Source organism: Lissotriton helveticus, chromosome 1_1, assembly GCF_964261635.1.
Source record: "Lissotriton helveticus chromosome 1_1, aLisHel1.1, whole genome shotgun sequence".
Classification (NCBI taxonomy): Eukaryota; Metazoa; Chordata; class Amphibia; order Caudata; family Salamandridae; genus Lissotriton; species Lissotriton helveticus.
Window position 1 is genome coordinate 1,548,248,996 of NC_136057.1, and position 23,539 is coordinate 1,548,272,534.

General features: G+C 42.0%; 1 protein-coding gene across 1 annotated transcript in view; it reads right to left on the reverse strand.

Annotated features, from left to right (window-relative positions):
• The window catches only part of BRINP3 (BMP/retinoic acid inducible neural specific 3), a 1,145,169-nt gene that overhangs the window by 333,194 nt on the left and 788,436 nt on the right, over window positions 1-23,539 (reverse strand). The window contains exon 5 of the mRNA XM_078658570.1: window positions 2,483-2,588. Within this exon, the coding sequence (XP_078514696.1) occupies window positions 2,483-2,588 (106 nt within the window). The remainder of the gene's footprint in view (window positions 1-2,482; window positions 2,589-23,539) is intronic.

The following is a 23,539-nucleotide window of genomic DNA, read 5'->3' on the forward strand; positions in this document are numbered from 1 at the left end:
CCTGAAGTTGTGCATTAGGGTGCTTTAAGCCCCAGTCCCAAGCTCCTTTTACACTGAAGTACAGAGGCCAGCACTCCATGAGTGACCCGTGAGTCCCCTTTCTTCACAACAGCATGAGGCGCCGTTGCGGTTCCCAGTCCGTTGGCTAGTGAGCCTCCACGAAGGTCAATCCTTTGTTTCTTGTGCTTTCCTGGTTGCTTCAGACATGCTTCCACTCCTTTCCAAAGGAGGAGTTGCTCAGACCTTGCTGGTCTGCATCGAAGCCAATCTTGTCATCTTACGTGGGTTGCTGTTGCCAAGGCTTGTTGGGTCCAATCCGGATTCCGATACTGCAGTCAGCTAGATCTTTTGTGGGACAGCTCGAATTCAGCTCCTGGTTGTTGTCAAAACCTCCTTGTCCTTGTGGCTGAAGAGTCAAGCTTCACCTCTTTTACCTGAAATCAACCGACATCGGCTGGCATCTTCTTCTCCCCATCCTGGTCACTGGCTAGTGACCCAGACTCTGTCTCCTCTGCTTTCAGGTTCTTCACATCTCCGATACACCCTTGGATCCACCCGGACACTTTTCCTTTGGCCGCCTGCAGCATTTCTTCGCACCTCTCCACAGGAATAGAAGACGAAACCCGACACCAAAAGACACCTATGCCCCCGGCTTCCCTGGGTGAGGTAAAACGAGTACTCCGGTGCTCCCATGGGTCTTGACTCTCGAAGTGTCCTAGTCTAAGAGGGTTCCATCGTAGTTCACCTCTAAGTGCCCTTAATCTTTAAAATTGTAACTTGTTCGTTCTCCATAGAAAGTCAATGGTGATCTGTGGCTGTGTTTAAACACTGCACGCGTCCCCTGTGGGCCTCCTGCATCCTAATCTTGGGTGGTTATAGGTAGCCCCAGCGGTTCTACAAGCCCTAGGCCTGCTTTCTAACTTTCACGTGGTTCTTATACCACTATTTTAGTCTATGGTTTGTGAGGCCCCTGGGGCACAACGTATACTGTGCAACTTATCATAAGCTAATTAAGTTCCTTGTATTGTACTTTTACCTCTGACCTCATAAAGAGTCCAGAGGGGTTGTGTTTAGAATAAATACATATATATTTGATATATACCTTGTGTGATGTGCTTTCATTTGATTATTCAAGAGATTATAATTGGTAAAACAACTATCTTAACTCGCCTCTAAGTCTTAGCCTGAAGGCTGCTCTCCACAGCTACCACTAGGATAGCTTTCTATAAGGTTGACTTTACAACCTACCATCAATAAGGGTCATTTGGACTGGTGCAAGGTGCCCACTAGAATAGTGGACATCATATACCAGGCCAACTTCTCACAGTTAGCAGTTTCTGTGATAGTTGTTTGTAAGAATTTTAACGAAATAAAGAACTTTGTCTCTGCAGTGGTGATTCATGGTGCAGCCCTGGTTCAAATCAGCAAAAGGACAGAGAAGCCTCCCAACAAAAAACAAATGTGCGCACCTCGCGCTAAATGTTTTTTAAAAAAGCGCTGTGAAAACAAGCGTGTGAGCCTCGCCGTAAAAGTTTTTTTAAAAAGGCATGTAGCGCGCGCACTTGGGAGAGCAGTCTGCTCTTTTTTGAAGCACATACTCGTGGCTGGCCCCTGCGCGCTCCCGCAAGGTGTATGCCGCCACAAGCACGAGTATGTGCTTCGGAAAAGAGCTGAACGACGGCTAAAAGTCTCCTATACAGCGCATACGCACTGCGTGGGCGAGGCCTAAAAATAAGTACATGTATGTATGTCAGTGGTGTAGCAAGGGGGGGACGTCCGAGTTTTGAGGGTGGTGGCCTCCCATCCCCCTCATCTTACCTGCGCCCGTCGCAGGGCATCAAAGCAGGAATCAACAGACCCCCGCTCTTACCAGCAGCCATTGCAGGGCGGCAAAGGCAGAACTCACCAGCTCGTACCTGCCTTGTCGCAGGGGGCAAAGGCAGGAATCGTCAGCCCCCCCCCGTTCTTACAATCAGCCGCCGCGGGTGGCAAGAGCAGGCACTGCCATTGGCGGCTAAAGATCTAGCTACGTCACTAATGAATGAGCACATTCGTGGCTAAGGAACAATGGAAAGGTGAACCTGAGGCCTGGGCCTTTAGGATATAATTAATTCTTGCCGATTATGCAATTACATTTTTTTGCCAGAGAACTGTTATGTTCACGGTCAATCCGTGGTGTTTATATGCTCAGCCGGGCATGACTACAGTTTTCCTGTATTTGACCATGGTTGTGACCGGAGAAGCCAGACATGTTTTAGCGAACGCCATTGACTAGCAGTTGTGTAAAATGTGTCAAGAAATACCGGTTATTGAAAGTAGGAATTTAAATGTGATGTTTTCTTCGAACGGGTTCTTTAACTCGCATTGTTGTCTTTACGTCTTACCTATCGTGGCAGTGTGTTTCTCTGTTCCACCCTATCGTTTCAAAAATAGACGTGAGCCCAAAGATAACTCAATATTAATAACATCTGCAAACACCTACCTTGCAACTGTATTTTATTTTCAGGACTTTGCACCAACACGGAGCTGACGGAGTCTAGGTTGTCATAGTTACTGCAGCCAAGGGGGCCCGTTCTGGTTTCTGTGACCTGGAGAAGAGAGGCGAGAGAAAACGGATGTCTTATTGTATAAACCAGTCTATCAGACGGACATGCCAATGCTGTCATTTGTGACATTTCATTCAAGATACATAGATTCTGTTATATTTATTTAGTAAACATCAACAGTTGTCCGTGGCTTAGAATCTACCAATGCTGGATTCATCTAATGCTGGTCCGAAGGTACTGATATTTCGTTTAGATGAAATGCAGAAATAGGCCAACAATGCTTAATTTTGCTACAGTGACCACTTCCAATTTTTTTTAACATTGCAAGATTCCACTCTGATAAATTCAGGAAAAAAATGATATTTTGTCTGTGTAAAATTCAGTGAGAGTTCCACGTGCTGGAGACTCGTTCGAGCAGCAAATATTTTGCACGACTAGTAAAAGAGTGGCAGGATACTATTTTTAGTAATAGAGCGCGTTATAAAAGTTTTTATATCATATCATATCATATATTTTCTCATCTAAAAGATATTTTGCTGCTTTGAATAAAGGTTTGTGCTAGCGTTCAATTTTCACACGAGATACCAGCAAGAACATTTAAAAAATATCATGCACATTTTTAAATTTCTCCCAATCTTTGTCAGTCAAACCTGCATGGACTGTGTCAGTGGCTCAAATTGAACTTAAACCAAGCCTCCCTGGTGAAAATTCCAGTTGTAATGGCCAAAGGGTAATAACTGGATTATGTTGAAGCATATGGAATTCAGAATATTCGACTACATATGGCCAGCAGACTATAAGCAATTGACGTTTTACTACATAGAGGTTGATACTACTGTAACTAGTTGAATACATGGTCAAGTTCCAAGACACAACTGGTTTGTATGGAATCCTCTCCGTGATTGTTAATATTTTGAAAAGAACATATACTTCAACGTGATCGTTTAGAAGTAACTTATACGTGAGATGGCTAACTATAGTACACATATTGGCTGCCTAGTTACAACTTTGGGATTTGGAATGTGCCTGATAATGAAAATCTATTGGTTTAGAGAGGTATATACATAAAACATTCTTTAAAGCCAGGCTGTGCCAGGTCTGACCTAGAACAGCTTGAGCAGTTAATATCTTAGCTTCAAAATGTGGAGAGATTTTGATTCCAAAAGGTAAGCTCTTTTTCAACACTCTGAAGCATGTTTAAAAAGAAAAAGATTAGATTCAATAATAATGCAAAGGGTCTGAATTAGAGTTCGTCAAATGGGTTACTCCATCAGAAACTTGACTGATATCATGTGTGCTCTATTACAGGTGCATTATATTCTGGGGCACTTGTGATAAGGTGGGTAGGGTACCCATCTCATATGTGATGGAGTAACCCATTCACCAAACTCTAAATCAGGCCCCAGGTGTGGAATTCATACAGAGTATAAGACATGGGAACTGTGTAAAGATGAATGAAAAACCTTTAGGTTTTCGTTTGTTGTGATAGCAATTTTGAAATACAACTGTTGCAGCAGGCATTTCTACATTTCAGAATAAGCACATTGCTCAAAGTACGCCAGTTGGTGTTCAACAAGTATTAGGGGCCAGATGTAGGTAAATATCATTTACCGATTCTCAAATACCGAATTTTACCGATTCGGTATTTTAGAATCAGTAAATGATATGTAGCTAATGATTCGGCAAATTTTACCGAATCGGTACAATTCGGTAAATACTGATTCGGTATTTACCGATTCGGCATTCCCCATTCATCCCTATGGGCCTGGAGGCCCATAGGAATGAATGAGAATTACCGATTACCGATTCGGTAAATACCGAATTGGTAATAGGGGGGAGACCTACAAGGGTGGCACGGTGTCACATTGACACCCTGTTGCACCCCTGTATAGTGCATGGGTGCACATGTGGCAGACATACATGCCCTGTATGTCTGCCACATGGCACTGAATAAAAAGCACGACATTGCTTTTTAAAAGGTATTCGGAATTTACCACCAACTAATAGTTGGTGGTAAATAACGAATCCTTAAATGTTAAAAGCACTCACTTGAGTGCTCTCTACATTAAGGATTCAGCAATTTACTGAATCGGTATGTTAAGAATTCGGTAATTTACCGATTCCTTAAGTTACCGATTCAGTAAATTACCGAATCCTACAATTTGGCCACCTACATCTGAAAAGCCTAATTCAGGTTGGTAACGGCTGAAATTCGGTAATTTCGGCCGTCATCTGGCCCTTGGTCCTTTAAGACGAAGTTAGATGAGTTATGATCGAAAAGAGTTGTATTCATGATGATAATGAAGTTAGATGTTACTATGAAATCTGCTTCTTTGTTGTTATGTGAGTAAAAGACACATAAACGAAAACCTAGCTTTTGTTCTGCCTCAAAACTTAAATGGCATGTATTCTAATCAATACATATAAAATCTGAATTCATCAAATAGTTAAATAAAATCACGATACGTTTATGAAACCTAACTTGACCATCATTCACAGTACATTCTTCCACAAACAACATACACCAAACAAACAATCAATAACAAAACATATGCTAAACATTTAAAAACACATATGTTTGAGGCTGCACCAAAGGGTTTGAGGATCAAAGTTCATAATTTTAAATTGACCTTGACTTGTGGTTAAAAATAAACCGCAGCGAATACAAACCATCAAAGTCTACAGATGAAGCATGGGTCAAACTGAGGCCCTCAAATATTTTGTCACAGAGTTATGAGTTTTGCTCCTAGATTGAGACCAAAGAAGGAGATTTCACTGTAAAGACAGAGGACACTTTACATGTAACTGTCTTTGAGCCTTTTCCCCTATCCGTGACCTTCAAAGTACAATGGGGGAACCCTATATTATATTATTTGCAATGAGAAAACAAACATTCAAGGCCTCAAGAGATAGCTTGCAGGCTTCATGAAAACAAAAAAGAACAAGTTGTCCAGCAAAAGAAGTAGCCACTTGAACATTAAATATAGATCCTGCATCAAACCCGCTACAGAGGTCCTTATGGCATCATCTCTTAGCCATGGCTGTTTCCCATAGAAAGCTGTTTCCTAGGCCAATACACTTTTTGCTGATATTAAGAATCTTGCATATCCCTTTGAAATGTTTGAACCCCAAATATAAACTATTGTTGTGGGCAATGTTCTTTCGTGGTCCTGTTGAATCACAGATCATTTAAATGTTCCCTGCTCCCCAAATGCATCCAGAGACTCACAGACTTAGGTAACATGTATAATGTCAACAAATAGTACTAATTAAATGTGTTTATGATTCAGTCCATCAGCTGGATTATGAACAGCCTCTGGAAAGAGATTCATCCCAGAGAATGTTCATTTTTAAAATCCTAAAATCCTGGTTTTGTATTTTCGAAAAGTCTCATACACCTCATCAAACCCAAAAAGTGATGCACAGATTTATACAATTGAAGGTGACAACATATTAGTGAAGAAGATCTAATTTATGTGCTGCCTTGATTTATAATAACCTAGAACAACAGATATTGAGCTATGCTTTTGAGGACATTAGCTGCTGGAATTTCCTGTGGTAAATATAAATAAGTATACATATATAGCTGCTTTTAGAATTGTTTTAACCTAATAGAAGTCCTTGCATTGTATGATTATTTTTGGATTGTCCATAGACAGTTCTACCAGGGTATAATGATTTCAAATGAAGTGGCACGAGGCATCATTTTTTCATTTCATCTTGTGCATAGTTGGAGGACTCATTGCAGAAACATTAAAGACCGGGCCTCAAGAATAATTCAAAATCTTCTGAATCTTAAACAATGTTAGATGAATGATATTCACAGGAGTTGAAAGTGATTCAGGGCCAATCAGGGATTGATAATCAATATGCACATAACACATTCAAAACGGGTCCATTACACAAACTCACCCCCCAACACAGAGATCTGCTGAAATTTGATGTTGTATATAAATCAGTGTTTCATTATACAGGCTCGTATCTATCAATTCTAAATAACTAACTGAGCCTGCATACCAACTTCTTTTCTTTGGTCGATGGACCTAAAGTTGAGAAGTTAATGGTAATAATAATAACTATTTATCTAACCATCTATGATTATCTTAATAACCACAAACTCGGAGTAAAGTTAATACATTTTATCACCAAATAATGTAAGAATAAAACTCATACATGTACAGAAATCACAAAGCAAACAATGTATTATTCACGAAGAGAGAGAGAGAGAGAGCATATCAATGCAAAATAGTATCAAACTCATATCAAAATGAATAAATACACATGAAGGAGTGGATAGGTGAAGAGACAAATGTTTCAGAGACAAATACATTTGCAAATAATTATGCAAAGTACAAATCATCCCAATGAAATAATCATTTCCAAAGGAAATAAGGACAATACCACCCCTTGGCCTCAGGGATAGTAGGGGATCCCCTGAGATAGGTTTCAAGGAACAAAGATCATCAGGACTTGGCAATAGGACAGGAAACAGGTAGGCCTCAGCAAACCGACGGACAGCTACGATCTCCCTCTAAGATTCTCCCAAATGCCGAACCAATCACACCCCTAAAGCTACTCTAGTTATACCCTAAAACTTACATGTCCAACCTACAGTAGTTGAAACATTTACTTAACTTCGGTCTCTCATTGGTTGATTCAGGGGGTGTTCTGTCACACCACCATAGTCACAAACACATTTTCTAATACTATGTTTCTAATCATTCTTATATGCACACATTTCATCAAGTCTGTAACATGTATCGGTAACTGCCGTTTTCGACAGAAGAATTTTAAACATTTAATTTCTTTCCCAAGCCATCTTTTCTGCTTCTTGGCAGGCTCACAGTATTTTTAGTGAAGGTCAGCTACTGCATTTCTCTCCACTTTCTGTCAGTGCTCGATTTTCAGTATATTAGTTTGTTCCATTCACCGAATTAACCCTCTAGTAGTCATGAAGGAAATATAGGCCTGTATGTTTTTTAAAGTAAATAGAACACAAACATTATTAATTTCACAAATATACTTTTCACTGTTAACCTCCCACCATTGCACTAATCCCAATGTTATTTTCCCTAGCAAGAGCATTAGTGTACAGAAGCAGCATTATTTTGTTCATCTTTAAAAGCGAAATACAAACGCGACCTTGTCTTTCATGCATGTGTCTTAACATTAGTGCACGCATGCGCAAAACCGTTTCCCTTTGTGTTCGTGTTAGTGCACATTAGTCACACTTCACACTATTAATAAATGTTACTGGGTTGATAATTCGAGCAGGTTTTGTACTCCATCAGAAGCAAGGTTATATCAAATCAGGGGGTAATATGTCTTGCTTGATGGGATTAGTGTTGTTCAAATAGGAGGAAATGCTGCTTCACATTAAATGTTGGAAGCTCTTCAATGTTTCATCTAACCTTGCAGCCGAAATACAGACTAATCTTGAATATAAACTACTTGTGACATCCCTTTGGAGACAGATATTTCATGTATTATCCTGCCCCACAACACTCTATAACCCCTCTCAGGAACTTAGTCCACCTCCCTTGAATTTTTCTCCAGAACTAGTCTTTAGAAAATAGCACAAGTAACCTAATACTCCAGATGAGGCTCATAGAACTGGACCCAATGTAACAGAAGCTGGCCCTATAATCTGACACAATGCTGCAATGGGATAAAATACATCTAAAATGGAATTTTATTGGAGAAAAGGCTTCTAGCACTGTACAGATGTCAAAACCATACTCCAGATGAGCTCCAGAAGTGGACATAATATGCCGTAGGTGGAATCCAGAAGTGGTCATGGCAATTTAGATGAGGCCAATCAAAATTGACAAAATTAAGAAAACAAAACCTTTTGATTGACACAATTCACTTCTGATAAGCTTCAAAACTGAAAGCAGTGTTTCTAGTGTGGTCTTCAGAAATGGATTCAGAAAGTAACCTGTGGCCTTCAGAACTAGGCACAATAGAACTGAAAGCAGTAAGGAGGAAGTGTACTCTGATGCTAGGCTCATTTCACACCTTTCTTCCAGAACTGAACACAATATGCAAGAAGCTATTTCAAAAATGAGTAGTAACACTCCAGGTAAAGTGTCCTGTTCTAAATGTCATGCTCGAGATATATATGTATAATATATAATGTCTGTATGTACATTGTCAGAGGGATGGGCGGTAACAGAAGCTAGGAGGCCGTATATGGTTCTCAATTTTGGCTTGTTTATTAAGTAGTTGTAAGTCCAGATAATATTATGAATTGGTAAGTATGAAATCTTCATTGATGTAGGGATGGTCTCTTCCCTTCTTCTTTGCAGGATGATCTTCAACCGATGGATGGCTCCCCAGGAGGTTCAAAAGAAAAAGAATATTGGTGGTAAGTGCTTTGGACCTACTTTCTCTTCTTCGATGATAACTGGCACCTACATCCGGTGAAAAGCGCTTGAAGAACGACTTCGCTAGTTTAGTGCTCTGTGTGAGGGTGGGAGTAAAGAATAGAAACCTACAGGAAAATGCGTGGGTGAGTCCCTTCAACTCATTCCTTACTGTGTATACCTTTTTGATAGAAAATAGGAAAAAGAAAAAAAAAAGGTCCAAAGGTATTCAAAATAGGCCCCCACTCCTCAAGGGCAACTATACATGCACCAGTGTTGACCGTTTCTTACTTTCTTTCTCTAAGGTATTGAGCCATTTTGAAGAAACCTAAACATACGGGCCAATCCTCCGTACCTCCCTTGGGCACAACATGCAATTTCAAAATTAATGAATGAGGAGAAAAAAAAAAAAGTCGCTCACAGGAACCAATGCCACTCTTCTCGGTTCTCTGAGGGTATTTTAGCCCGATCTTCCCATTTTCTTTTGGTAGGATCCTTTCCTTTACAGGGCTCCCACCCCATCTATATGGTGATCCTCGGTATCCTCCCCTGACCCGCCTCACCCACTTACAGCCGAAGCCGTAACTTTCCAGAGTTGCGGCGGCAAGCAGGCATCTCCTGGGGGCATCCACCAATCTTCGGTCCAGTCCTCTGGAGTGTCGTCCAAGCTGGCGGTTTTCTTGACTTTGTTCCCCGACTTCCCGCTTTTCTACACTTTCTCTCGCTACCGGCTCTCCTCCTGACTCGCTTTCAAGGTGTTTTTGGATTCTCCGCTACTTCCTGCTTCTTCCCCGTAACTCTCCTCCTTTTCTTGCGAGATTCTCATTTTCTGGGTCTCCAGGCCTCCAGATAGGTTTTTGCGGAGGGCGGGCTCCCAGTCGGTCTGCGTGGGAGAGGATGAAACGAAAGATTTAACCCTTTGGTTACCTTTCTCTTCCTCTCCTCTTTGTAAGAAACTGGTTGTCCTGCAGTATGCATCGGGGCTCGTGACTCGACCCTTCCTTACATACATACATCTATATATGTGTGCGTGTGTGAATATATATATATATTTTGATTCCATTTATATGGCTTCAATTAATTGACATAATAAACTAGATGAAACTTTTATAAGTAGATATACCACTACATTCTAGAACTGGGCACAAAACCGAAGATAAAGCTCCCAGAATTGTAAAATATACATGTGATGTCGTGAGTTATACACAATACACCAGAAGTAACCTTTCAAACTGTAACAAACCCACTATATATTGGCTAAGAACAGACCGAATCGGCTAGACTCTGCCAATTAAAGTAAAAGCAATACACAAGGGAGGCATCAAGAACTGGATACAGACCACAGATGAGGTTTCAGTTGCTTGGCACAATACTGCAGATGAGCCTTTCAGAAATGTAAAGAATACTTCAAGGTGCGTCAGATATGGCTTTTAGAGAAGAACACAATACTCAAGATGAGCTCAACAGAACTGGTCATAATATGCCATATGTGATCTCCATAAGTTGCATAAGTACTCCAGCTGAGGCATTCAGAACTTCACAAACTATTCCATATGAAGCATGTGTTAGATCTGACATCCTTGGTGTGCTTTCCCCCAGACATGTTGCCTTCAAACTTCTTGTTCTGCTGAGTTTGTTGTTGTTGGCTGTAAGAGTCTGCACACTTTACCACTGCTAACAAGTGCTATAGTGCTTATGCTCACTTCTGTAAACACTGTAAAATTGCCTTACATCCAATTGGCATATCTAGTTTACTTATAAGTCCCCAGTAATGTGCTATACCATATACCCAGGGCAGAACAAATAAATGCTGCTAGTGGGCTTGCAGCAATTTTGGTGCTACCCACCTAAGCAGCACTTTTAAACCTGGCTACAGCAACCTGTGTGTGAAGTTTTCAACTGCCATTTGGACCTGGCAAAATAAAGATTTTGCCAGGCTCAAACTTTGCTTTTTATAATATATAAGGCATCCCTAGTTAAATCCTGAATAGACCATAAGGCAGGGGGTACTGTGCTTAAAAAGTTGGTCATATACTTTTAAGTTGTCCATGTCCAGGTAGTGAAAAACTCTCAAATTCGTGTTTCACTACTGCAAGGCTGCTCCATTCACAGGATACCATTGGGTTACATTTACTAAGTGATAACTTTTGAGTGTGAGGAGGTAGGAATGTCATGTTTGGTATTCGAAGAACTGTAATTTAAAACCCACTTGAATGGTAAAGTCAGATTTTAAGTCACAATTTTGAAAATGCCACTTTTACAAAGTTGGAATTTTCTTGTCCTGACTATTTAGTGCCTGCAGTCTGCTTCTCGGAACGCATGATTAGGTGTACTTGGCGGTTGGCCTTTGTGTATTCTTCCCAGGCAACCACACAATAGAAGTTCTGGGTGTTAGCAGGATAGGCCATCCTGAGGTGATGAGAGGGACAGAGCTGCCATATGTCACACATTCACTTCAAAGACACTGCCTCAGCTCACACTTCTCTCAATCGCTTCTCTCAATCCTGTTGTGCCTGCAGACAGACTGGGACCAGGGCAAGGAGGCAGAAGATTCCGGACACCTCTGTGGGGGTAAATCTATACGTTTCTTCCACTACAAAGTGGGCACCAGGTATAATAAGCATTGGCTTAGCCAATAGGTCTTGCCTTTAGGACCTTAGAAGTGTTTAGCTATGCAGCACACTATTCTGCATGCTGCCCTACCAGCAATTGAAGAGCTATACAATTACTACACACTGGACCATGCAGTGTGACTCAGCAAGCATTATGGACACTTTCCAAGGCTTCTTAATGCACAAACAGAAAGACAAGTGCCTTGATGCATTTCAACTGCACAATAACATTCTATGTGCAACTGCATCACTAGAGTATTGAACAGCCTATGAAAACAAGCAATGATGTAATTTCCAATGGTGGAGACATCACATCCCTCCTCTCCCAGGCCTCTAATCGCCAGGCTTCCTTCTGCAGAGTTTTTAATTAAAAATACTGCTCATACCCTCCATTTACCAGCAAGTCCCTGGCCTTACCCTCTGTCCCAACCCTCTGGGTATAGGAGCACTGGATATAGTAAAAACAACAAAATGCTCCAATTTGGCAGGTAGAGGGTAAATAATGAATAAACAGGCACATAGTCCGCGTCACTTAATCTCCTTGCCCATAAAAACAAATAATAAATGTGACCTTGTGTAATGTACCTGGGTCGTTTTTTAAAGCACTTCAATACCTTGAGGCCAGCCGAGTTGATACTCTATAAAAATTCCCAACCAGTGCTCATGTAAAGTACTCCAAAACCTTTGAGTCGCTTAACTTCACAATATATGATAAAAAATGTATGACAGTCCCTGGGGAGCGTCCATGTATGTGCTTTGAAATTAGAGCTCTGATAGGAGGACAACGGCAGGAAGAGGCAGTGGGGTGGGCATGCAGCGACGTGGGAGGGAAAAATGATGCTCCCATTTGTCAGGAAGAGAGGAAATGATGAATAAACCAGGGTGACATCGGCATCACTTAATCTCCATGCACATAAAACAACAAAAAAATAAACCTGACCTCGTGTAATGTAATTTGCACGTTTGTAAAGCGCTTCAATATCATTGGGTCAGTCGAGTTCTCGTTCTATGAAAATGCCCCAAAAATCAATTTGACATTGTGTAACGTAACTATCGCTTAAGTAAAGCACTCCAACGCCTTCATGTAGTTTGACTTCACATTATATAAGCAAGCATCACAACAAATACGAAGGGAGTTGCCCAAGCCTTGTTGCGCTAAAAGAGTTTGGGCTGCTAAAGGTTTGGTGACCGATCCTCCCTAAAGCAACAAGCATTGAAGCGGGAGGGCCTTGGAGGAAATCTTCTCACTTTGAAGTCTGAGAAATTGAAAGAGGTGATTTCGAAAACAGCGGCAGAAGCATCTGACATTTCATCTCGGTATTTGAATGGGATGGGGAGATTAAGTGAAGGGCACTGAAGCTGAACCACCAAAGACAGGCAAACAGTGAAAAAAGTAGGAATCAAAGAAAGAATAGTCCCCCAAATCAGCACATAAACACATAAGCATAGTGTTAACAGAAAAAGGGCTGTGCTCTGTGCAAGGTAACTAAAGACTAAAGGAGGGATAAAAGGGGAAAGATTAACCACTAGCAATCACACATTTTTGAACGAGAATCAAAGGGACGAATAAAAAGGCATGGATGGGCTATGAGTCCACAAAAAAGAATACAGCATGTTTTGAAGAGACAACGTATGCGCTCCCAGGCTTGACCTAAAAAGGGGACCTATCATACCTACTCCTCAGGAAACAGTGAATACTACAGAAGTACTGTCCTGCTGCCAGAGGACTGTCTTGATACCCGATGCCTGCCCTACTGTCTGAGAAGGAAGTCTTGAGCCGCACATATCATCCCAGGCTACCTGAGCGATTCCAAGGGTAGGTTAGCTGATCTCCAGTTCTGACCTATAGCTCCAGATGTCTTCTGCAACTACCCAGCTGACCTGCTGCACTGGACCTGACTGAACCTGCAACTGAGCCCTGCTGGCCCCTGCTGGAGTGAGTTCCTGATCCCCGAGATCCTTCCAGGTCCTGGACCCTTGGTGTGGCATCCGTTGAGCTCCTCTTTGAAGAAAAGGGGAAATCCTGTTTTGGGCTGTTCGTGATCGCCAACTGACCCGTTGGCACCATGAACTTAAAGCCGAACTGAAGCTCCAGTGAACCTGACTCTTCACGCTACAGTGACTACCAGAGATAACTGGCATTGCAAGATCTGCACTTTGTGCAACAATGATGATGTGAAGCCTGTCCTGCTCTTTGCACTACAGTGATGACCAGCCATGATGCACTCCTTGCTTCTCCCAGGTCTCCTCCCCAGCAAAGTGGACTCTTCGCTCTGGACTTTAGAAGACAACTTTTTCAGTGGGAATACACTAGTCCCTATATCTGGCCCAAGTTACATCACAGTTGGTCTGAACTTGTGACTTTAACTGATCTTGCATGACCAGAAAACCTTGACTGCCAATTTGTGCTTTTAGGTGCTTTACTTACCTTAAAACTTCAAAATTGCATATTCCTTTTCTGCTAATTTGATTTTTGTTGTTTTAGTGTTATTTATTGAGTTTTATTCTATTTTTCTATTTTGGTGATGAATAGAATAAGAAGTTTATCATGCAACATCACATTTCTGTTGGGTATATTCAGTCCTCTACCCAACAACATTAGTCAACAACGGGGCTTCCTTGGGGGAAACATGGCGGCAGTAGGCTAACTGCCGTAGTGCTCCGCTCCAGCCGCACGTGAGTGCCGAAGCGCTTACCTTGCTTGTTCCGTCTACGAGTGGGCAGACGTCCTCGCCTCCACAGCGGCTCCCGTCTCGGGTGCCGTTTTTTTTTACTTTTCCGACCTTCGGACTGGGTCACGGTTTTGCTTTTGTCGGGGGTTGCTCTCCGATTACGGATTCAGGCTACTGCTTTCGGCTCGATGTGCCACGGCCACGGCCCCAGCAAGGAAGGAGCAGAGACGAAGGCGGAAGACGCCGGGACCCGGAAACGTTCAGACAAAGCACGGCAGCAGCGGGAGCCCGCGCTGCTACACTGGGGTCGGGCCGCCCTGGAGCTCCGCAGGGCTAGGCATGTTCGGAGTCTCCTGTGCAAAAACGGAGTACCTTTTCCTGATTGTACCTTATGTGCGGTGTGCCTTCCACTTTAGGGGTGACCACCGACGTGACAAATGACTGTGCAAGGTTGTCTAGGTTACCAAATTTACAATGTAAAGTATCACGACCCTTCTGTGCAATGGGGAACCATATATGAAAACAAAGACTTATTAATATAAAAAATATTTGTGCGTTTATTTATAAAATTTAGTTAAAAAGATCATAGTATCACAATACTGTTACATAAGAAAACACTGTACGGTATATATTCAATTGATACACAACATATTCATAACACAATCATTAAAACAATTCTAAGTTTAAAAACTGCTTGTATAGCTATGTTTACAAAAGACATATTTATACATAGTAGTAGAAAAATATCTTAGTAGGAACAAAACTGTCGACGCGGCGTTTCGGTGCCTCTTTTATTCTTGCACCTTCTTCAGGACTCGTTCCCTGATTGATCACATCCAGGTTATATTCCCTGGCTCTAGTCTTATGAGTCCGTTTGGCATCTGCTCATAATTTTCATTCCCTTAGTTGCTATGGAATTTCTTGTCGCTCGATATTCTTGGTTTTTCCTCAGAATATATGGAGTTTGACCACTTCAGTACGGTCCTATTTCCATTAATCTCTTTGTCTTAAGGAGGACGCCTCTGGAAGCTCCCTTCTGATACTTCTTCTCCTTACTCCGTCTTACTATGTGACAAGAGCTGCTTTTAATTTCCTTCACTCTTGTGTGTGTCAATCCACTCTGGAGTTGGAAATCTTTGTGTTAGAGCTTTTTGACTTAGCTTCTATCTTTGATGGTGGGGGCTAAGCTGCGTGGCGTCCTCCTTGCCTTCCGAGTCTTCTTGATGTTCGGAGTCTCCAACAGGGCTCCATTACTAGCACCGGTACATCGGGTGAGAGGGGTCCTGCCTCTAACTCCGGCGCCTTCTCTTGTTCTGCATCAGAATTCGATCAGCTGGGAGAAGAGAAATCTGGATATGAGGTAAAAGGGAAACATGCTGAAAAAAAGGGAGGGTGTAAAGTGATTTCTGCCGAGGTCCCTCCAAATTCATTGAAAACAATCAGTATTTACAAGGGGAAATTAACTCAAACCAAAGATAAAAATGTAAATAAAGGTTTAGGGAGGGCAAAGTGTCCTCGTAAGAAAAAAGGCAAAAGAGCAGAGGCACTTTCACCGGAGAAAGTGGCAAGTGGTTCAGAAAGTAGCACAGAAAAAGCACTAGACTCTCAAGAGGTGTCTCCAGAGGTGTCGGTTTCTGATTCTGGGGGGGTCTCCCAGGTTTCTACTTGTCTATCCTCTAGTTTTAATCCAGGGAAAGCCTCTTCATACCTTTCATTTGAAGTAAAGCCCAAGAGGGGAAGGAAGTGTAACAAAGCGATTAAACCCCCTACAGTTTCTTCCTCTAAAATCCCCCCTCTTTACGTTCATATTTCAAGGCGATTCCGCAAGTATTGGAGATTGGTCAAGAGTCTGCACCGGGAGAATTTTTTCCTACACAACCGCAGCCTGTGAATAGCAAAATGGCGTTGATAGCACAAAGCCAGGAGCCACATCTGGAGCTAGATCTGTTGCAGGAGTTCCCAAATGACCCTGTGGTGGAGACACAGGATTTGTGTGCTGACACTAACATTCATCTGCATTCAGACGCGGGGTTTGTAGAGGGGCATACAGCTTCACCAATTCATGAAATAAAAGCTACAGCTGCAGCTGCAGGTTTGACTCATACTTCGGCTTTATCCCCTCTCTTCCCACCTATCTCTTCTCAAAGTGAAACTCGGGTTGAAGATCAGGTAACCAAAAAAATGGAAGCGGAGAGCATTAGTAGGAAGAGTAAAGAGTCATCAGAGTCAACAGACGGATCTCTACTATCGAGGTCTTTTTTACCCCCCGTTTCAACTGAGGCTGCAATGTTCCCTACTCATGAGGAGAGCGAGGCCTCAGACTCCAGTACTATTCCTATCTCCGTAGCTTCGATACAGCTGATGTTTGCAGCACTATCAGCTGAGATTAAGCGAGGTTTTGAGGAATCCGCTTCCAATCAAAGAGAAATAAGAGCTTTCTGCGAGTCCCATGATGAAAAGATTGTTGGCCTCTCAACAAGAACTCAATCGTTAGAGGAAACGGTGGGGCAGATATCTATGCGTGCCGAAAGTGTTCAGGATGACATCTCGAAATTGAGAAGAGAGGATACTGCTTTATCAGAAAGATTGGAGACTGTGGAAAACAATGCTAGGCGTTGTAATATCCGAATCTTAAATGTACCGGAGGGAAGTGAAGGAACAGATATTAAAAACTACACTATCTCGTTGCTAAAAGAATCTCTTAACCTTCAAGTTTCAAATGAAGATCTTGCAACGGATATTCAGCGTATCCACAGGGATCCATTTAGGCGCAACCCACAAAGAACCAAGCCTAGGAAAATCCTGGTAAATTTTCACACTTACACCCTGAAAGAACAAATCTTGAACCTAGCATTAAAACAGAAATCAATACCAGGCAAAGGATTCAACTATCAGATACATTCTGATTTGTCCAGATTTACCCTTGACAAACAATGGGAGTTGGGCAAAAGGATGGATGCTTTCCGTAGTCTGGGTGCTACAGTGCAGATGGGCTTCCCTGCTTCCCTCAAAATTATGCATGACAACAGAATGTATAACATTCGATCAGTACAGGCTGCAGATAAGTTGCTATTGTCTTTGGGAGGCAGAAAGTAGAGGGAAAAAAAAAAAAAACAGAGTTTATAGGGCTAGTAAGGACCCATAGGTCATATTAGTTCACTTGCTAACTCACTAAGATAAAAAACAAAATAAGTATATAAAATAACATAGAAATAACACAAGGTATAAAAATTGAAGAGAATTTTTTTTTTTAGATAAACAAGATAATAAAATAACACAGAAGGAAAGAAAAAAAAGAAAAAAAAAGGGGTTAATGAAAAGGAACAAAACATTTTTTGTTTTTGGAGGCACTCACAGGTGGGGCTCGGGAGGAGTCGGGCACTTACTTCCGGTAACTCCGGATAGTGAGTACAAGGGTTTCCCATGGGAGGGAGGGAGGTTTGGGAGGGCACAGGGGGGTGGAGGGGAGGGGTGAAAAAACAATAAAATATCTATCTTTAAGAGCGCTCCAAACATCAATATTATTTTTTAGGGATTCTAATTTCAAGAGGCAGATAATAAGCAGTTTATATAATTGGGCGGTATTTCCCATAATTGCCTATTCCCAGGGTTATGACGAAGCTTAACATTTTTTCCTGGAATGTTAATGGTCTCCGAACCAAACCCCGTGCAAATAAAATTCTCCAGTATTTGCGGGATGTTGAGGCGGACATTATCATATTGCAGGAGACACATCTTGTCGAGAGAGAAATGCTTGAGCTTGTCAAGAAAAATAGATGGTTGGATACTTCTGTTTCTACCTCCCAATCGCTGAACATAAGGGGTGTCACTATCCTCTTCAAAAAATCCATCTCTATAAGAGTTACTCAGCAAAAGGTCGACTCTGGCGGCAGATGGGTTATTGTGGCGGTCGTGATAGGAGGTGAAGCACTAACACTAGCCGGATACTATGGGCCGAACAGGGACGACCCTTCCGCGTTAGAATCCTTATTCTTACATCTGCTGCAATTTCCAGAGCCTGTCATTATTACCGGTGACTTTAATATTGTACTTAATCCCATGTTGGATAAGTCTCCGACAAGTAGACAACAGCCCCTTTCTAAGTCTAGAAACTGTTTACTGGGCTGTATGAACCAATATGGTTATATAGATATCTGGAGACTAAGGGAGGGGCAGAGAAAGGGATTTTCTTTCAGGAATCTTAAATACCGGCATAGGTCAAGAATAGATTTTATCTTAACTAGCCGTAAGCTGGCTAACTCAGTCAAAAACGTAGATTACCTCCCGTCGCATCTTTCTGATCATTCAGCCATGAAGATGGAACTCGAGTGGTCTTTTGATCGGTCCCTCCTTACCTCACTGGAAGATATAGAGCAAATACAATTAGAAGCAAAAGCTTTCTTTGAAATAAACGCTGGTTCAGCAGCTCTGGGTGTTATTTGGGATGCCTTTAAGTGCACGTTAAGAGGGATCATAAAGAATAAGATCGTATACCGAAGAAAGCTGTACCTGGAAGAGGTGGCTACCATTGAGGAGAATATTAAAGTTACTCAGGCGGATATCGAAAATAGCAGTAACGACAGCAATCAAGATCTATCGCTGAAACACGCTAAAATGACAGAATTGAAGAATGCTTTAACTTCAGTTTTAGATAAAAGAACCATGCAGAGATGGGAGGCGAGCAAACTAGCTCACTTCCAATATGGGGAGGGGGCTGGAAGGCTCCTGGCCTGGAAAGTAAAATCGGACCGAGCGCGAAATCATATTGATTCAGTGACAACTGATCACGGCACATTCACAAATGATGATGACATTAGAGAAGTTTTTAAAGATTTCTTCCAAACAATATATCAGGAAGACCTGAATGTCACCTCGGAAGATGCAGCCAATTGGTTAAAAGATCTATCTTTACCATCTTTGTCTGATGAACAGAGTAACCTCTTAGATAGGGATATAAAGAAGGAAGAGGTAGAACAGGCCATTCAGGGAGCCAAGGGAGGAAAGGCTGTAGGAACTGACGGTCTATCATCAGAAATCTATAAAAACCTGTTATCGGTGGTGTCCCCGGTTATGGTGGAACTGTTTAATAAGATCTTGAGGGAGGGAGAGGCACCCCCAGCATCCTGGGATAGCGCCTCGATAACACTAATCCCGAAGCCTGGTAAGCCCTTATCTGACTGTGGTTCGTATCGGCCTATTTCAATTCTAAATGCCGACTATAAAATCCTGGCGGCAATACTGGCTAAAAGACTTGGTCAGGTAGCTCCAGATATACTAAATCCCAACCAAAAAGGTTTTGTAAAGGGGAGGCAGTTGTTCAAGCTTACATATGACTTGGTGGGAGCTATAGATCTGGCGACTAGGGAGACTCTGCCCCTTTCGGTTCTCACCTTGGACGCCACCAAGGCCTTCGACAGGGTAAATTGGCAATACCTGTCGGAGGCCTTGTTGGGGTTCAACGTGGGAATTAAATTTCGTAGAGCAGTAAAACTGTTGTATGGAAACCCCTCGGCTTCTTTTTTGATTAATGGAGGTTTGTCCGAACCATTCAGGGTAACGAGGGGAACGAGACAGGGTTGCCCCTTGTCACTTTTACTATTTGACTTATACATAGAGCCGTTCGCACAAAAACTGAGAGAGAACCAACAAATTATACCATTTGTCTTCTGCGATTGGACCAAAAAAGTGGCTCTCTATGCAGATGACATTATGATTTTCACTCCAGATATAAATACAGCGTTTCCGGTGATTATAGATCTTGCCTTGGAGTTTGGAAAAGTGTCGGGATACGAGGTGAATGCCTCGAAAACAGAGTCAATGTCTTGGAATATTGACCTAAACACACATAGTGCGACATCAAGAGTTAACTTAAGATATCTGGGGGTAGTCATAGATAATAATATAGACACAATAGCAGCCCTAAATTTTGCAAAAGTAGCAGCACAGTGCCGAAAATTGATGAGAGCATGGGCTCATCTCCCTCTTACTATCTTGGGGAAGGTAAATTTGGTTAAGATGTCCATACTGCCTAAGATCACATTTTTATTTAACTCAATACCATTGTACTTTGATCATAAATTAATCACAAAACTGCAGAGTGAGATATCTTCCTTTATATGGAATAATAAGAATCCAAGAATAGCGTGGAAAAAGAGAAGGCGTCGGAGGGAGAAGGGCGGGCTGGCAGACCCAGACCTTCAGGCTTATGCATGGGCATTTCAGCTGACGCATGCACGGATGCTCTTCAAAACACCAGCTGATTCAGGCTTGGGCCTTATGTTTTCTACTTTACTGAGATGTGAGGGAGTTGGGCAAGCTAGTTTCCTTTTTAAGTTTGGAGATCCCAAATACTTAAAAAAGATAAAGCTGAAGATACTACGGGGGATGGCCAATACATGGTACAGAGTGAGATACTCGATAAATCTAGGATACTTTTCAAGCAAAGCTCCTATATGGGACCTACCTGCACCCCCCCTTGGACAGAAGATGTTTTAGCAATACCACTCAAAGAGGCAGGTATCACATCTTGGGGAGACTTATTTTCTGATGGATCTTTGCCTCCATGGAACTACTTCACCAACAAAGTCGGTCCGAGATTTTCCAGATTCAAATACCTACAGATGTCAAGTTGGGCCCAGGCGCAGAATACACTGCCCTCACGCAGCAGCAAATTCCCCTTAGGTGGAGTGAGCGAACTAGAAATATGCCTGCTTAACAGACCACCTATAAAAAAAGAGATCTCTCTCTGGTATAATATGATCATAGAGGAATCAGATGGCAAATTCTGCCTTCCATCGAAACTGTGGGCGGAGTCTATGCCAGGAGTAGATGTGGAAGAACTTTGGCTAAGTTCATGCAGAGTACTGTGGGCTCTGGTTAAGCCTGCTTGGCTCCGAAGGAACCAAATATTTTCAATACATAGAGCTTATTACTCCCCGCAGAGACTGTCAAAATTTTCACAAATAGGGCCTGTCTCTTGCCCAAGATGCGGACTGGTGGCGGTATCAGACATCCACATGTTTTTTGAATGCTCACAAATCACTCAGTTTTGGGATTCTATAAGTAGTGAATTGTCTTTGATTTTGGGTTATCAGTTCACCATCGACTTGGGCTTAGTCATCTTTGGCTTAAGTGGAAACACTCGCAACGCCGCTTCCAACATAGTGTTCTATTCCATTCTGGCGGCCCGCAGGGAAATTTGTAGACACTGGAAGGACGCTTTGCCACCTACCTTCTATGAATGGCGTTCTTCAATTCTCCAGATCTCGAAACTCGATTTGGCAAAGGGAGGAAATCAGGCAAAAAGAGCCTTCTGGAAGTTGTTGGAGAGGCCATGCTGATACCTGGGGTTTTATTTTTATTTTTTTTCCCCAGGTCCGATAATTAATGCTGACATGGCTCACCTTCCGGCTCCGCCACAGTTGTGTCGTTGCTTAAAAGGGCCTCGATGTTTCGGGCACTATGGTCTAACAGAGTTGCCCGCATGTTAGAATCTCAAGGCCAGCCAGCTGATACTGAAGGGGTTTTTGTCCATCATTCCTCCAACGCTATCCCCGCCAGCTGAAGCTGAGTTAGTACAGAGGCAAGGCCTGATTTTCTGCTTTGTGACAGTTTTCTGTCTTGACAGTTTGGAGCCAATGAAAGCAAATGAGGATAAAAAAACAAAAAAAAAACAACGGGGCTTCCATTCAGAATGTGACGAGGGATCTCTGAGTATCACATATCTCACGGACATTCATTGACCTTCAGCTGAATGGGGGTGCCTCGACCAAAAGGCGTGTAGGATCTGTGTTTTGCCCGTGTTTCCACATTGTTTTGAACAATTCAGCCTCTTTACCACAACTTCATTTTACTTTAAAAAAAATATATCACAAATTATGACGTTTTGCTTCCACGCTATAACACAAAATTGAAATTTCCTGATAAAAAATATAAAAATACTAAAGTTTCTAATGCCCCCATGGAAACTATCTGTGCATAATAAGCAAGTCGCAGTGAATCCACTCAATCGTTCAAATTAGTGCACTTGAGTAGGGTGACAGTAACACCTGTTATCTAAGCATATTGAGATTTAGTCATATTCCCGGCATTACAATAGTATGTTTGTCTTTAGATGACAAGTTGAGCGCTGTTTCAAATTCTTTCCTATTAGATTTTAATTGCCTTCTTTTTACCACTCATTTTAATAGCTTACTTTTTGAAATATTGTATAGTAGGTATAGGCTCAATCGGGAGTTTTATGCCTTTACACCCTAAAAAGTGATGGAGAGCAGATTCCCCTTCCAAAGATTAGGCATGATATTGACATTCACCTGTTTAATGAAAATGATCAAAGGGGAAAATGTGAACATAAATTTGAAAACATTCTGCTACAAGGAAACTGCGTTGAGAATATCAAGCCCTTCAGGAGTAGTGCATTTGTATTCAACGTAATTCACGAAACAAAAGGCACATTACGTATTTATTTAAAACAAAATCAGAGCATTCTGGTTGGCCGAGAAACCCTAAACTCCTGGGGAAAAGCAGCAGCCAAGAATGAGTCGTGGCACTCTATGTCACGTGTGTGGGGGGAGGGGTGTTCATATGCAATAAAGCCAGAACATGCGCATTCATCTAGTAGTAGAATACTTTATTTGATTTGTAAAATCCTAACAGGGTGGGACTTACCACCATATAATTCATTAGCATCTTTGAATCAGAATAAAACAACATAAAACAGCATCTTTAAATCAGCATAGAACAACATAAAACAACACTAGCCCCCATGTCCTGAGCGATTTTGCACAAATATAACAATAAGTAAAAACGGGGAGAGAGTTTTTAAATGTTCAGAAGTAAAAAGAAAACAGGGGTAGGATTCATCCGTCTATTTTACAAGCAAATCATAAGAAAGGCCTGAAGAGTCCGCGGCCCAGGGTTGGAAAGATCCGTTTGCAGAGAGCCGCCAAGGCTTTTGATTTTAAAGACTAATTCTGACTTCCTGGGAGCAGCAGGGTACTCGCTTCCCATAAGCAGTAATTAGCAACCCTTGCAGCTTTTGGCCGGTTACGACTCGGCGCCATGGTGACAGCGATGGGAGGGTACCTCCCTGGACAATGAATGGCTTGCACCATAAGCCAGGAACATGTGTTGAATAAAATCACTGGCATTCATCGAAACTAAAGGAGGGATACTCAAACAGAGGATACTTAGATTCGGAGAGGGCAAATTTACCAAAAATCAAGCACCTGTCTTTTCAGAACAAGATTTCTATATTGAAGTGATGTCAAGAAATCAAACAAAGAGAACTATTCCAGCACAAAGCCCCTAGTGTTTCTTTGTGCTCCTTTGTGTGTAGGACATTT